Below are 17235 nucleotides of genomic sequence, written 5' to 3' on the forward strand. Positions count from 1 at the left end.
TGAATCTGGCCCTTGGCTTATTCCCCTCCATCCCCACTTGGTACAGTGCCGGCCTCCTTCCTTGCTGGGGGCAGGGCCCTGCTACAGCCTGGGGTTCTAAGAAGTAGACCACAGTAGCTGACTCTGAGGTCTCCCCTCAGGGCAGACTCCTGCCTCTATAGCACAGCAGACAAGACCCCTTTCCTCCCAGCCTCCCAGCAGACAGGATGGCCCTCTCTCAGCCACAACAGCCATCCCCCAGCTTCCTGTGTAGAACCCTTGTGTCTGCCCCAGGTCAGGACATCCCGTGGGATCCTGGGACACTACATTTGCACTGATTCTTCTGAACCACCAAATCTCCTTTGAGGCTAAAGTGCATTTATTTCAAGTAGAATTTGTCAGGGAAGTATATTTGAAACTGTGAAAGTGAAAAAAGGAGTATTTCCCTTTTAAATCAGCAGGTTGATGAGCTACTGACTCCACCCCCCGCCAAATGAGAATTTGCAACTGCTCCCATTTCACAAATGAACATACTTGAGTTTTAATATTGAAGCATTTAAGGCCATGGGAAGTACCCTGTTGGGATATGGGAACATAACTGGGACATCTCTATCAATGTGGTGATGTAGACATCAAGTTCTAGGCTCTTGCTGTTTGCCAAATGTGTGTGGGGAAAGCATCTCTGTGTGAGTGGATTTTCAATTTGTTTAGGCGTTTCTTTATTTGCTAGAAGCAACTTACACACGCTGTTCTTTCCCCAGAAATGAAGATGGTAGCAATTTATTCTCGAGCCTGTGGCAAAGCAGTCACTCAGATGTGATGTGAAGCCTCACGTGGCAATCGAGAATGAGGGCTAAAACCTTCTCTCTATCCTGACTCTGTTTGGCATCAGGGCTCCTATATCAGGAATACCGAGATAAATCAACTCTCCAGGAAATCGAAACCAGGAGGCAACAGGACGCAGAGCTACAAGGCCATGTGGAAGGGTCCCCGGCCATTGAAGACACTCCCGAGGAGGAGGAAGAGGAGGAGGAGGAGGAAGAGGAGGAGCTGGCAAGCCCACCTGAGAGGAAGGTGCTGCCTCAGATCTGCCTGCTCAGTAACCCCCACTCCAGATTCAACCTCTGGCAGGATCTTCCTGAGATCCGGAGCAGCGGGGTGCTGGAGATTCTGCAGCCAGAGGAGATCAGACTGCAGGAGGTAGGGGCAGGGCTGGGGTGGGGGGCTGGGGGGTACTTCCGTGGGAACACACAGCTGCTCGCCTCAACTGCTATGGGCTGGGGCTTCCTCTGAGCGGCCAGCTTCCCAGGCTGGTTCACCAGAAGGATTTCTAGAACCTGCAGAAAAATAAATACTATTTTACAGGCAACAAAAAGTACTCAGTTTCCTACTAGGACAGCTCCACCCCAATACTGAGTGTTCCTACCGTTTCACTGGGGAGTGTGACGGTGTTTTCCCACACCCTTGGTCGTTGCTGCTGGGTTTTCCCTTTATGTGTGACGGCTGAAACACTGATGATGCTATGCTCACTGTGACCGGGACATAATCCAGTTATCCATGGGTGACAGAAATCTGCCGTATTTCTTTGCACCTGTGTTCTTAGCCTACAACTTTTTTGGGACCTGTTTGAACTTTGAATGAGGAGGGGCCCCTCGGCTGGCCCAGCCCCTCTGCTGGCCCACCCCTTCTGAAGTGGTGCAGAAATCTGGACCCAGCGCTTCTCACCCCTTCATTTGATGGTGTAGGCCAGCGGTTCTCAACCTGTGGGTCACGACCCCTTTTTAACAATGAAAATACATTGCGGCATTAGGAAGGTTGAGAACCACTGGTCTAGGCAGACCCAGCTGACCATCCATTAGGCCAGGTGCACTTATGGGAGTTGCCAATTGGTTTGTTGCTAGCAGGGAGAAACAATCAATTATAAATTAACCAGTTACAGAAACAGCTAAGAAATCTGTTTGTCTTAGTTGAACAAAGATTATTTGGGTATTAGAGGGAAAATTTGTGGTGTGGAGAAAGAAGAGTATGATCAACAGTAAAGATGAAGAATGGTGGAGAGGAATTATGAGTACGCAAGTGTGTGTTAATTGTGAAAAAAAAATTTTTTTTTGAGACAGAGTCTCACTATGTTGCCCTTGGTAGAGTGCTGTGGTGTCACAGCTCACAGCAACCTCAAACTCTTGGGCTTAAGCCTCCCAAGTAGCTGGGACTACAAGTGTCCACCACAACACCCAGCTGTTTTTTGTTGCGGATGTCATTGTTGTTTAGCAGGCCTGGGCTGAACCCCCCAGCCTCGGTGTATGTGGCTGGTGCCATAACCACTGTGCTACAGACACCAAGCCCTGGCTATTTGTTGTTGCTGTTGCAGTTGTCGTTGTTTTAGCTGGCCCAGGCCTGGTTCAAAGCCATCGGCCTTGGTGTGTTTGGCTGGTGCTCTACCACTGAGCTATGGGTGCCTCTTAATTATAAATTTTAAAGTGGTACAGAAGAAAAGAAATGAAGAGGTTTGGTTTCTATCAATCAGCACTTGGTTCACCCAGATTCCACTACATCTGTCCTCTCTTGCCAACCCCTGGCCCGGTCCCCACCCTCGCTCACACACCCACCCCAAGCACACTCACCTGCGTTCACGTCCATCCTGCACTCCTTCCTACAGCGGAAGTGGCCCCAAAGGTCCTGCATTTCCTTACCTCCTGCTACTCCTGCCCTAGATTATACAGAAGCAGTTGCTCTTGCTGTGTGTTTAAGAGACAAAACAGTAAGCTGTATACAGAGTTAATGACCGAGATTGAGAACTGAGTCTGAGACCAAGACGGATGGGCTTTTCAATGACTTTTCCCCTTCGGCCGCTGGGGAAGGTTTGATAACACTTGATATTTGAAGGGCCTCCTCATGTTTACCTCGGGGTCCTGCTCAGTAACATCAGGAAAGTGTTTAGGCTTGCAAGCAGCACTTAGTAATGGCTGCATCAGAAGTTTTTAAGTGAAACTTCTGATATACAACTGAGAGATAAATCCTGGTAGAACTTTAAAATGTGGTATAAATCTTTTACAATATAAGTGAAGCTAAAAGCAGAGAAAAAAGGGCCCATGTAATAAAAGGAGAGCAAAACAGGAAAAAAGCACAAAAAAACTAATAGCGCAGATAAGGTGGCAGACTGTAGGAAACACAGCAGTTATATGAAAATTGCTTATACTCCCCCATTAAAAGACAGAGATTAGATTCTGCCAGGCTCAGTGGCTCACACCTGTAATCCTGGCACTTTCAGAGGCTGAGGTGGGAGGATCACTTGAGGCCATGAGTTCAAGACCAGCCTGGGCAACATAGTGAGACCCCATCTTTAAAAAAAATTGTAAAGAATTAGCTGGCCATAGAGGTGGGTGCCTGTAGTTCCAGATACTCTGGAGGCTGAGGCAGGAGGATCACTTAAGCCCAGAGTGATGCCACTGCACTCTAGCCTGGGCAATAAAACAAGACAAAAAAAAAAAGAAATTTCCAATTGATTAGAAAATTAAACCCATTTTGTTATCAGACAGAGTAGAATTCAGGGCAAAAAAAAATCAGAAAAAGTAAACAGAGTCATTTTGTGTTGTTAAAGGTATCTTATCCATTGATAAAAGCACTGCTTTGTTGTTGAATGTTTTAAAATTAATAAATAACTCATGAATACACTTTCAATGTTTTAAAAAATGCAAACAACATAAATGTATCTGGACCATTTCTTGGATCACCAGTTCTCCCTAGCCGGCCAGTTTGTCTGCTGTATCTCACAGCCGTGATGCAGCATGTGGTTGGGGAGTTTAGAGGCTTGTTTTGGCTTCACAGCGTTCAGCAGCAGTTTGCTTTGGGTTCTAGTTTTTAGCCGTTTGCCTTTCCTGGACTTTTCAGAGCTTTCAGCTCAGTTTTCAGAAAACAACTCCCTTGGCACTGAAAATTCGTTGGTTTTTTATCATTAAATGATATAATTACATCGCAAGTACAACTGGCTTGAATATGTTTAAGGAGGAGTGCAAGTGATGGCCCGTGCACACCCCCAGGGGGTGAGAAGCCCTCAGGTGGCTGCCCAGAGCCCTGGGGGGGCCACAGTTACAGGTGAACTCACCGGTTGCAGGTGGACGTGCTCAGGGGAGCCTGTGAGTGCACATCTTCCTGCTCACAGGGGACAGCAGCTGTAGGACAGATGCCTGGAAAGGGAACTGCTATTGAAAATGAAGTGCCTTTTAAATGGTGGAGGAGACCACCAAATTGCCATTCTAGAAGGCAGTCCGCCCTTACACTGCCCCCTCACCACAGCGCGGCCGTGTTCTCTCCCATCTATTGGAGGAAGAATGACATCTTGTGCTTATCCCACCTGTGCTTGGGGACCTGAGCATCTCTTCATGTGTTTATTGGTTGTTTCCATTTGTCTATCAATTGCCTGTTCTTATCTTTTGCCTTTTTGCTATGGGATTGTTTACATTTATCTTGTAAACGTTTGTTGTTTGTATTTATTTATCGTGTTGATTTAGAATAGCTTTTTATACATTCTGGATATAAATTATTTTTTAATATTTATCAAATATTATTTCCTGCAGTATAGTACAGGGCAGGCAGTAGAGATGATGGTTACACACATGGTCACCGGCACCCAGCTGCTGGGGTTTGATGCTCCCCTGATACTCCTTAGCTGCACGGCCGGGGGTGAGTTACTGAACTTCTCGTCTGCAAATGAGATGACGTGAGCAGCGCCGATAAGGAGCTGGGGACGCGGCCTGGCACGAAGCTGGCCGGGCTCAAGGGCTTACTTGCCTTCTCACTCCTTCTGTGGGATCTTTTGTCACATACAAATCTTTCCTCATTTCTATAGAAAATCTGTCAGTGTTTTTTATTATTTAAACCTAATCTTGTGGAGACCATGTCTTATGATTAGAAAGGATTTCCAAGAGTCACGCTTCACAATGAAAAATTAACAGTTGCGAATATTTTGAACAGGGCAGCAAAATAACGCAGACTCTGTCAGAAACAAGAGCAGCCGTAGCCACATGCAGTCTACTGTTTCATAGGAGCGTGACACGGCAGGAATGTAGGGAATTAGGGGGGAAATCAGGTTGATTGAAAATATTTTTATTGAACTTCGTACTCTCAAAAGCTGTGCTGCCCCTGTGGCAGCCACGAGCCGCCCATGTGGCTGCTGAACATTTCATGTGTGCTGAGTCCAAATTGAGATGCGCCGTGCATGTAAAATGCACACCAAATTCAAAGAACTCAAAGAAATGAAAGGGACAAATGCCAAATTAAATGAACTTCTACGATGTCAGCTTTAGACCTTAGGGGAAAACATGCCCCAGACACTCTGGGAAGGAACACAGATAGGCTAGAGGCTCCACAAGATCCTGTGTAAAAGCTTTGATGAGATGATGATTTTCTAGGAAAATGTAAGCTGCCAAAAATCAACTCAAAAATAGAAATTTTGAAAATGCAAAAATATACCAGTAAGCAAAAAAAAAAAAAAAAAAATCACCTGCAACAGAGCTGTTGTGCCAGATGACTAATGTTCGAAGCCCAGAAAAGTCTCCTGTTACAGAGACTGGCTGACAGCAGTGCTGGCCAGTCGGACTTCCTGAGATGGTGGAAATGTCCTACGTCTGTGTCACCAATGGCCACATGTAGCCGTTGAGCATTTGAATCGTGCTTAGTGTAACTAAGGAATTTTACTCAGTTTAAACCAACATCTGTTCAGCCACATGCTGCTGCTCTATTGGCTGGTGCAAGTCCAGAGCAGTCATCATCAAACCTCCTCTCAAAGGACCAAACAAGAAATATTTTAGGCTTTGCAAGACATATTGTCTCTTTCAAAACCTCTCAACCTGCCACCGCGGTGTGGTATCAACCGGAGATAATATGCAAAGAAATGTGTTTCAGTAGAACTTTATTTACAAATCCAGGTGGCCACTCTGGGCTGTAGTTTACTGACCCCTGGTCTAAAGCATGGAAGAGAGAAATGTTGATAACCAAATATGATGGTTAGAGCACAGAACACATACAGACATTTTTTAATCCACAAGTAAAATAGAGGCACAGATACATGTGTTTGTGTTTACACACACACAAAGTCAAGAACACGCCTCGGTAATCAATAGAACTCAAATCACTAGGGCAGTTGAAGAACTGATCACCGTCACCAAATGGAGCTATAAATATTTATTGTGCCCAATGGTGCAGAATGCACTTTTGTTTTCAAGTGCACACAGAACCACCACCACATACAGCAGAATGCACTTTAACCAGTGCAAAATAATTGAAGTCATACAAAGTATGTTCTCTGACCCTGATGGAACTAAACTACAAATCAATAACAAAGATAACAAAACCTAACACTTGGACATGAACACACTTCTAAATAATCCCAGGGTCTTCCTGGCTGCTACTCATGAGAAGCCAGTAGCATCCGTGCCCCCAGTCATGACAACCAAAATTGTGTCTAGCCCCAGCTCAATGTCAGCTGTGGGTAGAATTGCTCCTGGTTGAGCACCGCTGCCCTACAGAAATAAAAACCTGTGTTCACAGGAAAACATACACATGAATGTTTATTCATAACTGTCAAAAACTAGAAATAGCCCAAATGTGCTTTAACAGAGAGAGACCCTGGTATATACTTACAACCACATAGTAAGCAACAAAAAGGAACAAACCACTGATACATGCAGCAACTTGCCTAAATCTCAAAGGCGTGTTGCTGAGTAAAAGAAATCAGCAAGGGGACATGTGGTACTGTTTATATGACATTCTGAAAACAACCAAGCTGGTGTTGGAAAACAGATCAATGGTTGCCAGGAGCTAGGGGGTTGGGGAGACCATGATGAGAATAGGAGTTTGGTGAAGTGAAAGAACTTTGAGTATTCTGGTTGAAGTGTGGGTTACATGAATCTGTATATATGTTATAATTCACAGGACTATACATTACAGGAGTCTATTTTAGTGCATGATAATTTAAGAAGTAAAATATCAAAAGGGTTAAATGTCTTCAATTTAATTTTATTCAACCTAACAAAATAAGTACTACCCCCCCAAAAAAATTGAAACATAGATCTAGCTCACTGTGAATTAAGATAAAAAATTGCATAGCATATAAACAAATAAAAGTTGGAGGTAGATTAAATGAATAATATATATTGAGCAAGTATGAATTAATCCAAAGATGATGTAATATTTGGATGTTTGGGAAGCCAAATTTGCTATATGCACAGACCAGAGGAGAAAAGTGCACTGATCTTCCAAAAGGATGGAAGAGGAATCAGTGTTTATTGCTACCTAAATAAAACTCTAGATTTATAAAGAATATCTCAAATCTAGAACCAACGTCATACTTACCAAAGAATGGTATGTAGTGGTGAAGGCAAGACGCAGTGCTTGCTGCTATTCCATGTTGCTCTGGAAGCTCTAGCCAGGGCAGGGAGACAAGGAAAGGAGAAAGAGAGAAAGACGTAAAGCAGGAGGGTCAGAGCCATCCTTGCCTGCCAGTGATGGTTGCCTACCTGGAAAACCCAAAGGAGCCAAGCAAAACTGCTGAATTAATGAGACAGTTCCCAGAGGTGGCTCATTATAAAATAAATGTGTAAAAATTAGTTGTTTTCATATATGTTGGCAAAACCCAGATCTCAATCAAGAAGAAAGAAAGCTCTATCAGTAAGAGAAAGATGAGCACCCAAAGGAAGATGGGAAAAGCAGTTTGCGTAGAAGACTGGCCAGTGAGTTAATGAAAAGAAAAAGAAAAATCAAACTCGCTAGTAATCAAAGACATACAGACTAGAGCAACATTGAGCTACTATTCTCTTCTGCTTTTCCAAGTGAGAGAGACTTCTAAATATACGTGTTTAAAGTCTGGTGTTGGGGGAATTTTTAAATCTGCGCTCTCAAATAGACCTGCTAGCGAGAGGATGTTTGTACCCAAACTGGTAAGAATATGTTTGTACACTCTCTGGAATTTGTTTCTGGATATTTATCTTGCAGAATAATCAGGCATGTTCCAAAATATTTGTTAATTAGGATGTTCATCCCAGCAGAAATTGGGAGAAAAATGCAGAGGAGAAGCCTAAATGCTAAATGATAGGTGAATTGTTTAGTAGGGTCCACGTGACATTCAGCTATATACACAAACATTAAAAAAAGCGCTTTCAAAGAATGAAATAAGACCAAGATTCATGACATATAAAGTTTTTTAAAAGCAAAATAGCATGTTAACACCTATGGTAGAATGGGCATAGAACATAAAGGTTCTTCCTTTTTAAATACATTTTTTGCTATTCCAATGGATAAGATATAAATATTTTTAAATAACTGAGGATGACCTAACTGGGGCGATACTGTTGCATCCAGTAGTGAACAAGGTGCACAGGACTTCAGCGGGTCTTGCTCTGAGATTTTATATTCTGACTTTACGTATTTATTCTTAAAAAGCCCTATGTGGTTCTATTTTGTTAAAATCTGATAATGGACATAAAATTGAGGTCTTCAGATTGTTCCAATCAGTGACTTCTGGATTAGATCTTTTCTTCAGTACATTTGTGAAAGCCAGGCAGGCAACTGGTGCTGCCAGCTCATCTGTTGTCAGAATATCTCTTCTTCTCTAGCTACAAAAGCAGCAGGACGAGATGGATTGCTGCTCACACAAGGAAAACACCCTACCGTGATGATCTTTTGGAAGGCCTAAGTCTCAATCAGTTGTAGAAGAACCAGGATTTAGGAACAAAATACTGTAGGAGGTTTTCCCCCCTTTTAAGTAAAAATTAGCTAGCTGAAATTGGAGAGTGTTACTGACTAGGATTTTCTCAGTTTAGTTTCTGTTTGGGGGGGGTTTGCAGTTTTTGGTCAGGGCTGGGTTTGAACCCACCACCTCCGATACATGGTGCCTGTGCCCTACTTCTTTGAGCCACAGGTGCCACCCTAGTTTCTGGCTTTTAACTTGTTGTAAAGCTCTCGGTTCCCACCCTTCTTTTGGGAAATGGTGTCTGAGTTGCTGTTCAAAGACCCAACAGTTTGAGAAAATAATCAGCCATAGTTTCAAATTAAAAGTTATGAAGGAGGCAAGTGTAGAAAGGGTAGGATCCCAATGAGGAAGGCCAGTAGGCTTTTCTGAAACGTGGTGGGAAGTGGTGGAACAGAGAATTATCCTGAAAGAGAATAAAAAGCACAGCGGGAAGACAATCGCAGGAGGGCAGTTCTCAGCTGGGGTGCATTGCCTGGCCAAGCTGCTCCAGGCCTGGCACCTGGTGTCCAGAGAAATAAAGGAGAAATGGGTGGTACCTGGGGCAGCCACTCCTTCAGGGGTCTGGGTTGTGTCTCCAGCATAAGCAGGAACCCGTCCCTGCAAAGGAGATAGAGAAAGATGGGCTCACCAGGTTCCCTGATCTCGGTGGGCTAGGTGTGTAGAGCTTGAAACGTGAGCAGGGAATGATACTGTGTCTCCAGGAGACAAGGGTGTGTGGGCACACGCTCACGGGCTGCCTGCCCGGGCTGTTGCTTGGGGTGGTGGCAGGGCCCCCACGTGCCCAGACAGGACTGGCAGCTTCATCTTGCCAGGAAACGAGAAGGGAGGGACCTGGCGGTCGCCCTGTGCAGGCCTAACCAAGGTCTCCTTAGAGTGATGTAACAGGACGCACAGTCTGAGCCTGCGCAGCCTCTGATCAGCATCAGAACGTATTTGTTGCTCCTTGTCCTATTTTCAGAACTTAGAACTTGCATGTATTTACTTTTCTTCTTCCCCAAAAGAAAACTATCCACTTTAGAAGGAAATTATGAGAGAGTTTTTAATATGATGGGTTTTGACTCGTTGTTTTATCCACGAACGCTCACTGAACCATGTATTTGTCTCTTCAGGATTAACCTTAACAATTCAGCAAAAGAGCCTAAATCAGGAGGGGACATGCTTTGAGGGGAACAGTAACCATCACCTACAACATCAGGTATCTCCTGGCCTGTCTGATTCAGAACGTAAACACTGGCCAGACGCAGTGCCTCTCACTGGAAGCCCCAGGACAGGACGAGTCCAGTGGATCACTTGAGCTCAGGAGTTTGAAACCAGCCTGAGAGAGCAAGACCCTACCTCTACTAAAAACAGAAAAATTAGCTATTGAGGTACATGCTTGTAGTACTAGCTACTTGGGAGGCTGAGGCAGGAGGATTGCTTGAGTCCAGGAGTTTGAGGTTGCTGTGAGCTATGACACCATGGAACTCTACCCAGGGTGATAGAGTGAGACTCTGTCTTTAAAAAAAAAAAAGAGCGAAAGGATTAGCAGTGTAAAAGCCTCTTTCCCACCCCTGTCCCCAAGCCACCCAGGTCCCTCCTGGGACACATATTCAGAGCGTGTGTGCATGTGTGGTGAGCTCACGCACAGGCATGGTACACAGATGGTAAATGCCTGTGCACGCGGTGCTGCTTTTTCCCACTCAGCAATGTTTATGGTATTTTTTCGTATCCCTCCCACTAGAGCACCTCATCTTTCTGCAGCTTTGTAGAGTTCCCTGTTTAGATGTTCCATCATTTAGAAACCAGTCCTGTTAATGAACATTTGCAATTAGAAATGCTGGGTACCAAGGATGTTCACTGCAGCATTATTTATAATACAAGATTGACCATCTACACAGTGGAATACTGTGGGAATTCCTACATGGAATTAGGTTGAAGGTTAAATGTTTTTAAATTTTGAGGCTAGGTTCAGTGGCCCACATCGGTAATCACAGCAATGTGGGAGTCTGAGGCAGGAGAATGGCTTGAGCCCAGAAGTTCAAGACCAGCCCCAGCAATATAGCAAGACCTCATCTCTATAAAAAGCAGAGAACTTAGCCCCACCTTGTGGTGAGCACCTATAGTTCTGGCTACTCAGGAGGCTAAGGCAGGAGGATTGCTTGAGCTCAGGAGTTTGAGGTTGCAGTGAGTTATAATGATGCCACGGCACTCTAGCCTGGACAGCAGAGGGAGACCCTGTCTCTAAAATAATAATAATAAAGAAACTATTGAACTATTGCCTAATTATCTTTATACTCCATCCGCGTGTATGAGTGAACATGTTCTCTACTGCCAACATGGTAGCTTCCCCAACTATTATGGCTTGACCCAGTGTGCCAGGTCAAAATGGTGTCTCATTAAGGCTGTAGTATACATTTTTCTTAATGTGAGACTACTCGTGTTTTCATTTACACTTACCTATTTCAGTGTAAACTCTTCAGCAAATGATTTTATTAACCAAGTCCTCTAGAGGAAGCTTAGTAGTGACAACTGTGAGTGTTGAGGGTGGGTTTGGACTGCTGGGGGGAGGGACAGCTGCCCCTCCCCCTCCCCATGCCTGCACCCCATGCTGCGTTTAACATGTGACTCCCTCTGGTCCCTCAGCAAAGTGAGGAGGCAGTTGTCACTCCCCGTTGCACAGCCAGCTCTCTGAGCCAAAGGGGCCTCCGCCCGGGCTTGTGCTGCTCACACCACTAGCTGGGTCCAGCCCTTTTCAGCGTTTCCCGAATTCACTGGTGACCCTGCTGTGACAGGTCGGGCACAGGCTCAGGAGTTGGACTCCGTCATCATTGTTCACAAAAGAAAGATAAGCTTTTAGGAGTTTCTTCTTAACCAGAAGCCTTTTAAAGTCACTTCTGTGAACCTGGATGCCTGTAGAGTACAAATGACTGCACCAACCACAGGAACAGGGCCACTTGGTGGCAGCTGTGGGGCCGTCCTGGGCAAAAGCAGTGTGTGCAGAGTGAGGCTGTGGATCCTGGGTGGCTGCTGGGAGGGGTGGGAGAGAGCAGGCGGGCCTGTGCTACTCCCTTCTCTGGCTGTGCCGACATCCCTCATGCTTAGAACTCAGGTGACACGTGCAAAGAGAAAGATCTCACAGAGGCTCTGGACGCCAGGGCTCCTCAGGCTCTGGTGTGCCTCAGAATTGCCGGGACATCCTGATGAAAGACAGGTTATTGGTGTGTCTGGAGAGGGTCTGAGAATCTGCATTTTAACACTTGTGGTTGTGGTTACCAGCCCGGGGACTGCGTTGAGAAATGTTGACCTTTTCCTCCTTTTTGCCTGGCTAGCTGTTACAAGTTTGTGGACTCTGCCCCTTTCAGGAGGACTGCATGTCCCACCCTGAGGATGAGGAGGAACAGAGTTCTGGGAGCCGGGGGGAGCTCAGGTGCTGTCAGCTCAGGAGGGCTGCCGTCACAGAAGACCCCGGACTGGAAGGCTTAGATAGTATGACTTCACTGTCCCACAGTCCCAGAGGCTGGAAGCCCCAGGACAAGACGCCGGGCAGGCTGGTTTGGGGGAGGGCTCCCTCCTTGGCTTGTGGGTGGCATTTCTCAAGGTGTCATCACACGGCCTTCCCTGCACACGCTCCCGGTGTCTCTTCCTCTCAGAGGGACTCGAGCCCTGTGGGTCATTCCATCCTAAGGGCCCCATCCCCAGATATAGGCATGTCAGGGGTTAGAGCTTCAACACGAGAATTTGCAGGAACGTGGTCTGGCCCATGACCAGTGGGGATCCATTCTGTTCTTCCATGGGGGGCACAGGTGGGAGCTCAGACCAGCCCCTGGGATAGTCTGTCTATCTGGGATGGTCTGGCACTCGGGCAGATGTGAGAGGGCTCCCAGACCCAGGCTGTGAGGGAGGTAGCAGGCGACCAGTAAACCCTGGGCTTTCTCAGGAAAATTCTTCCTCAGGAAAATTCTCTTTCCTCGGCTACCTGGGAGGCTGAAGAAAGAGAATTGCCTAAGCCCAGGAGTTGGAGGTTGCTGTGAGCTGTGATGCCACATTAGTCTACTGAGGGTGATAAAGTGAGACTCTTTCCCCCCCAAAAAAAAAAAAAACCCGGCCAAAAAAAAAAACTTGTCAACATACACTAAAGTGCAGTGCTCGCCCTTCCTCTGTTTTAGTGTGTTGGTTCCTCCCAACTTTCCCCACTGCCCCTTTCCTGTCCACTTGCTGAGGTATAAGGGGTCTTCTTTGTTTTCTCAAGTGTGTTGCTTGAAAAGGGTGGTCCTGGGGGCCCTAGGCACCTGGCCAGTCCTGAGACTGTGTGATATCCCCAGTACAAAGCAGCCCTTGTGCCCTGCTCGCCAGGCCTCACTTAGGCCCTGGCCCTAGACCCCCAGGGGCAGCTTAGCACTGCATGCTTCTGTGGGTACTCCCCACTCAGCGAGTTGGGTGCTGACCTGGGGTCTCCAGTCTTGGGAGTTTCTCATCATTGAGGAATAGGGGAGACACCCCCCCAACCCCGTAAGGCTAACCCCAGTCATCTGAGGTGCTCCATGGTGTCAGCCAGAGAAAAATCTAAATTTACTTATCTAAATACAACCTGGCGCTTCCCGAGCTTGGGGGTGGCAGGGTGGAGGGGCCCTGATGAAAGGTGGGTGTGTCTTCTCCCCCACAGGCTGGCTGGGGGGACCAGCTGGGCTGTGAGATTCTGCCCCATCCTCAGTCCTGCCCCCCTATGACAGAGGGAGATGGGCCAGAGAATGTGAGTCAGAGCCTAGTGGCCTCACTGGGCCCTGCAGTGGCCGCTCCCTAGGGGTTCCCACTCCTACCCCTACTCACCTTCCCCCCACTCTGTCTCCCACCTTCTCTGGGCCCCAGCCCTTCTCTGCTTTGGCCTTGGCGCTCCTGGGAATGCCAGCAGTTGGGCATTTCTTGTTGTCTGAGGACAGCACTGGGATGTTGGATCAGCCTGACCCCAGAGCATCTGCTGGGTGCTTTGAGACGGCTGGCCCCAGACTGAGCACTTTCCGTTGTGTACGTCATGTCCTGACAACAACTGGGCAGGCCAGGGACTGTTGTTCCCATTTTGCACATGTGGAAACTAAGGCTTAGAAGGATTAAGCTTTCTCACTAAAGCAGAAGTGCTGGCCAACTCTCAAGGCCAGGCCTCAGCCTGTCAGTTGCTCAGCTGCCCATAGTGGACACCAAGTGCACCATGGCCTTACCAATGGCAAAGCCACTGGGCCTGGGCCAGGCCTGGCTTCATCCAGAGCTGACGGGTTTGTTGCTCACAAGGGACCCAGGGCAGGAATGGAAAGAGACAGAAAACCAGCAAGTGATTATTGGCAGATGCCAAACAGAATAGTCAAGAGCTTGGAGTGCGATTCGGAGACCTAGCTGGGAGTCCTACAATTGGGAGTCATGGTAAGGAGGGTTCCCTGAAGACGTGCTGTGCCTGTGTGCGGCCAGCAGTGAGGAAGCAGTGCTGCCAGGGTTTGGGGCCACACAGCCCCACCACCCAGCAGGACGAGCTCCCTGCATTGGAGGCTCACACTCTCTGCACACTCACACGCACACTCACCCACATACACACATTCACACTCACACCCCCACATTCACTCACACAGTCGCTCACCCACTCACACATGTGGACAACCATTCACACACTCACACGTGCACACTCACATCCCACACTCGCACACATACTTTCACACAGCCATCCACACTCACACTTGCATGTACACCCATTCCCACACTCACACAGCTACACTCACAGGCACACACACGTGAACACCCACTCACATGCATGACCTATTCACAAGCACACACATTTACATACGTGCACACACCCATTTACAAACATATTCACACACACATTCATACGCACACTCACATCCCACATGTCACCCATTCGTGTGCACACACACATACATACCCCCATTCACACACTCACATGCGTGCCCTGTCCCAGTGGCTGCTCCTCAGCACGCCTCACTCCTGCCCTAATGTGCATCACTTCTGCTCACTTTCTCCCTGCCCCGGGATGTCCTGGGACGTGAGTGCCCTGGCTGCAGCAGAGACTCGGCCATGTCCTCCACTGGGCGCTCAGTGCCTAGACGTGTACCTGGCACTCAGCAGGCGCGCAGCCAGCTTTTGTGAAAGGGGCGGCTGAGTGAGTGAGTGAGTGAGTGAATGAGGAGCAGAGCCCGGAGTCCCCGTCAGCTCTGAACCGCCACGCTAAGGCTTGAATGAGAGTAAAGATAACACCGGTAAGGGGAAGACAAGCATATTGATGTGGCACATGATCCGACACATAGAGGAAGACAAACACATGGAAAACCGAAACCCACAGATGACTAATTGCCTATAAATGGGTGAGGAGGGGGGTGAGTGTGGGCAGCGGGCATAGCCACCTCGGCCAGCGTGACTCAGGCCCGGCCGCCCTCCGCCCAGCTTTCCTGGCCCTTGTCCGCCGATCAGGACGAAGGTGCCAGCATCCAGGGGGCCAGGAGGCTCTTACTGCTCTCATCCCGGGCGGCTCTAACAGGCATCCTGCAGGGAGATGAGGTCTGGTGGCTGAGCCTTTCTCCAGTACCCGGGTCCGGGCGTGGCGCTTTTTCCCCCTTGGTATCTATAACACTCATCCGTGTTGGTGTGTTAGTTGTATTTGCTTGGAACTTGTGAGCACTTGACATTTTCTTAAGAACCTTAAATTTAGCAGCAGGAAAATGAGTTTGTCACAGTATCTGTAATACAGAAGCTTCCGGGAAACATCACCCAGTGTAGCCAGGCTGGGCTTTGGTCACCCTCTGTGCTGGGGCTGACGTTCCGCTACTGAGGCCCAGTGCCCACTGCTTTGTGTGGCTTCTAATTTTTAGGTAGACTAGGCAGGTGAGATGTGGGGATGCTTCAGCGACACTGGGCCGGATGGGCCCTCACTGCTGGGGGCGGGGAGCCCAGGTCTGCAGCGGGCAGCCTGCCCTGCAGTGCTGTCAGCAGGAGCCAACACCCTGTTGCTGTGCAGGTTTATGCGACAGGGCGTCCCGCGCATGCAAGAGTGCTTTGCCAGGTTGGCTGTCTGGCAGTGCTCCCAGCAGCAGGGGCCCAGTAAACCCTGCTCTGTCCAGGAGGTGGCAGAATGTCTGCCCTTCGCCATTGGCTATGTGATGGAACATGACTTCTCCGTACCTGTTTCCTTTTCATGAAAAGGGAAGCGCTGCTGTCATTCTTCCTGGGGGACCTGGGAGGATTAAATGAGACTGCACAGGAAATCCCACCACTCCGGGGCCTGGCGCGGTCCAGGAACAAACACTCCCTGATGCTGGAGTTTATGTTTCAGCCTTGAGCCTTGAGTCAGGGACTCTGACCAGTGGGGAGGCTGGAGGGGGCCCCAAAGGGAGTGAGATGCAAGATGGGTGGGACCCGGAAGGGTGGACCAGAGCCCCGGTGGTCCTCACTGCCCCAGTTCCCATCCCTCCCCCCTCCAGCTGTGTTGGTTTACGGGGGACTGCGGGGACACATTACCACAAGCTGCATGGGGTGGAACGATGGAGATTGTTCTTCCACGACTGTAGAGGGAGGTCAGAAGCCTGAAATCAGGGCATAACAGGACCAGGCACAGTGGCCCATGCCTGCAATCCCAGAACTTTGGGAGGATATCTTGAGGCCAGGAGTTTGAGACCAGCCTGAGCAACACAGTGAGAACTTTAAAAAAAAAAAAAAATCCCCCCCATCTTCCCTTCTCTCACTCCTTGCTCTCTGTTTTCTTCTTTCTCATCTCCCCACCCCACTCTTTCCCCTTTCTCTAATATACAATATGCTTACACTTTTTAAAAAATTTATTTACTTATTTATTTTTTTGAGACAGAGTCTCAGTCACCCTGGGGTAGAGTGCCGTGCATGGGAGCTCACAGCAACCTCACACTCTTGGGCTCAAGCAATCCTCTTGCCTCAGCCTCTTGATTAGCTGGGACTATAGGGGCCCACCACATGCCTGGCTATTTTTTAGAGATGGGAGTCTCACTCTAGCTAGGCTGGTCTTGAGCTCATGAGCTCAGGCAATCCAGCCACCTCACACTCCCCAGAGTGCTAGGATTACAGGCGTGAGCCACCGCACCCAGCCGGGGCTGGACGTGCTCTCTCTGAAGGCTCTAAGGGGAGGCTCTTTGCCTCTTCTGGCTTCTGGTGGTGATGGTGGCTACAGTAAGGTGACCAGATTTTAACATTGGTAAAGTGGGACACCATTGACAGGGGTTGGGGTGTGTTCTTAAAAATTTGGTCTATATGGAGCAACAAAAATTTTCATAGACCCCCAAAATAGTATTGTAATATTTTTTTAAATTTCAACATAAGTGCAATTTGTAAATATAATACATTAAAAAAATTATGTATAGGGCAGTGCCTGTGGCTCAAAGGAGTAGGGCGCTGGTCCACCTGGGCAACCTTGCCCAGGAGGGGAGTAGGGAGTTTACATTAGCCTTTTCATTTCCAAATGAAGTTACATTAACCTCTTCATTCCCAAATGGAGTTACATTAACCTTTTC

General features: G+C 47.9%; 1 protein-coding gene across 6 annotated transcripts in view; it reads left to right on the forward strand.

The window, feature by feature from the left end:
* Window positions 1-17235, forward strand: part of NGEF (neuronal guanine nucleotide exchange factor) — a 107739-nt gene that overhangs the window by 74745 nt on the left and 15759 nt on the right. For all 6 annotated transcript variants that reach the window (XM_023510347.1, XM_023510343.1, XM_023510346.1 and 3 more), the window contains one exon: window positions 872-1179. In XM_023510347.1, coding sequence (XP_023366115.1) covers window positions 872-1179 — 308 coding nt within the window. The remainder of the gene's footprint in view (window positions 1-871; window positions 1180-17235) is intronic.

The sequence above is a fragment of the Otolemur garnettii genome, unplaced genomic scaffold (assembly GCF_000181295.1).
Source record: "Otolemur garnettii isolate 467f Iridium unplaced genomic scaffold, OtoGar3 scaffold00013, whole genome shotgun sequence".
Classification (NCBI taxonomy): domain Eukaryota; kingdom Metazoa; phylum Chordata; class Mammalia; order Primates; family Galagidae; genus Otolemur; species Otolemur garnettii.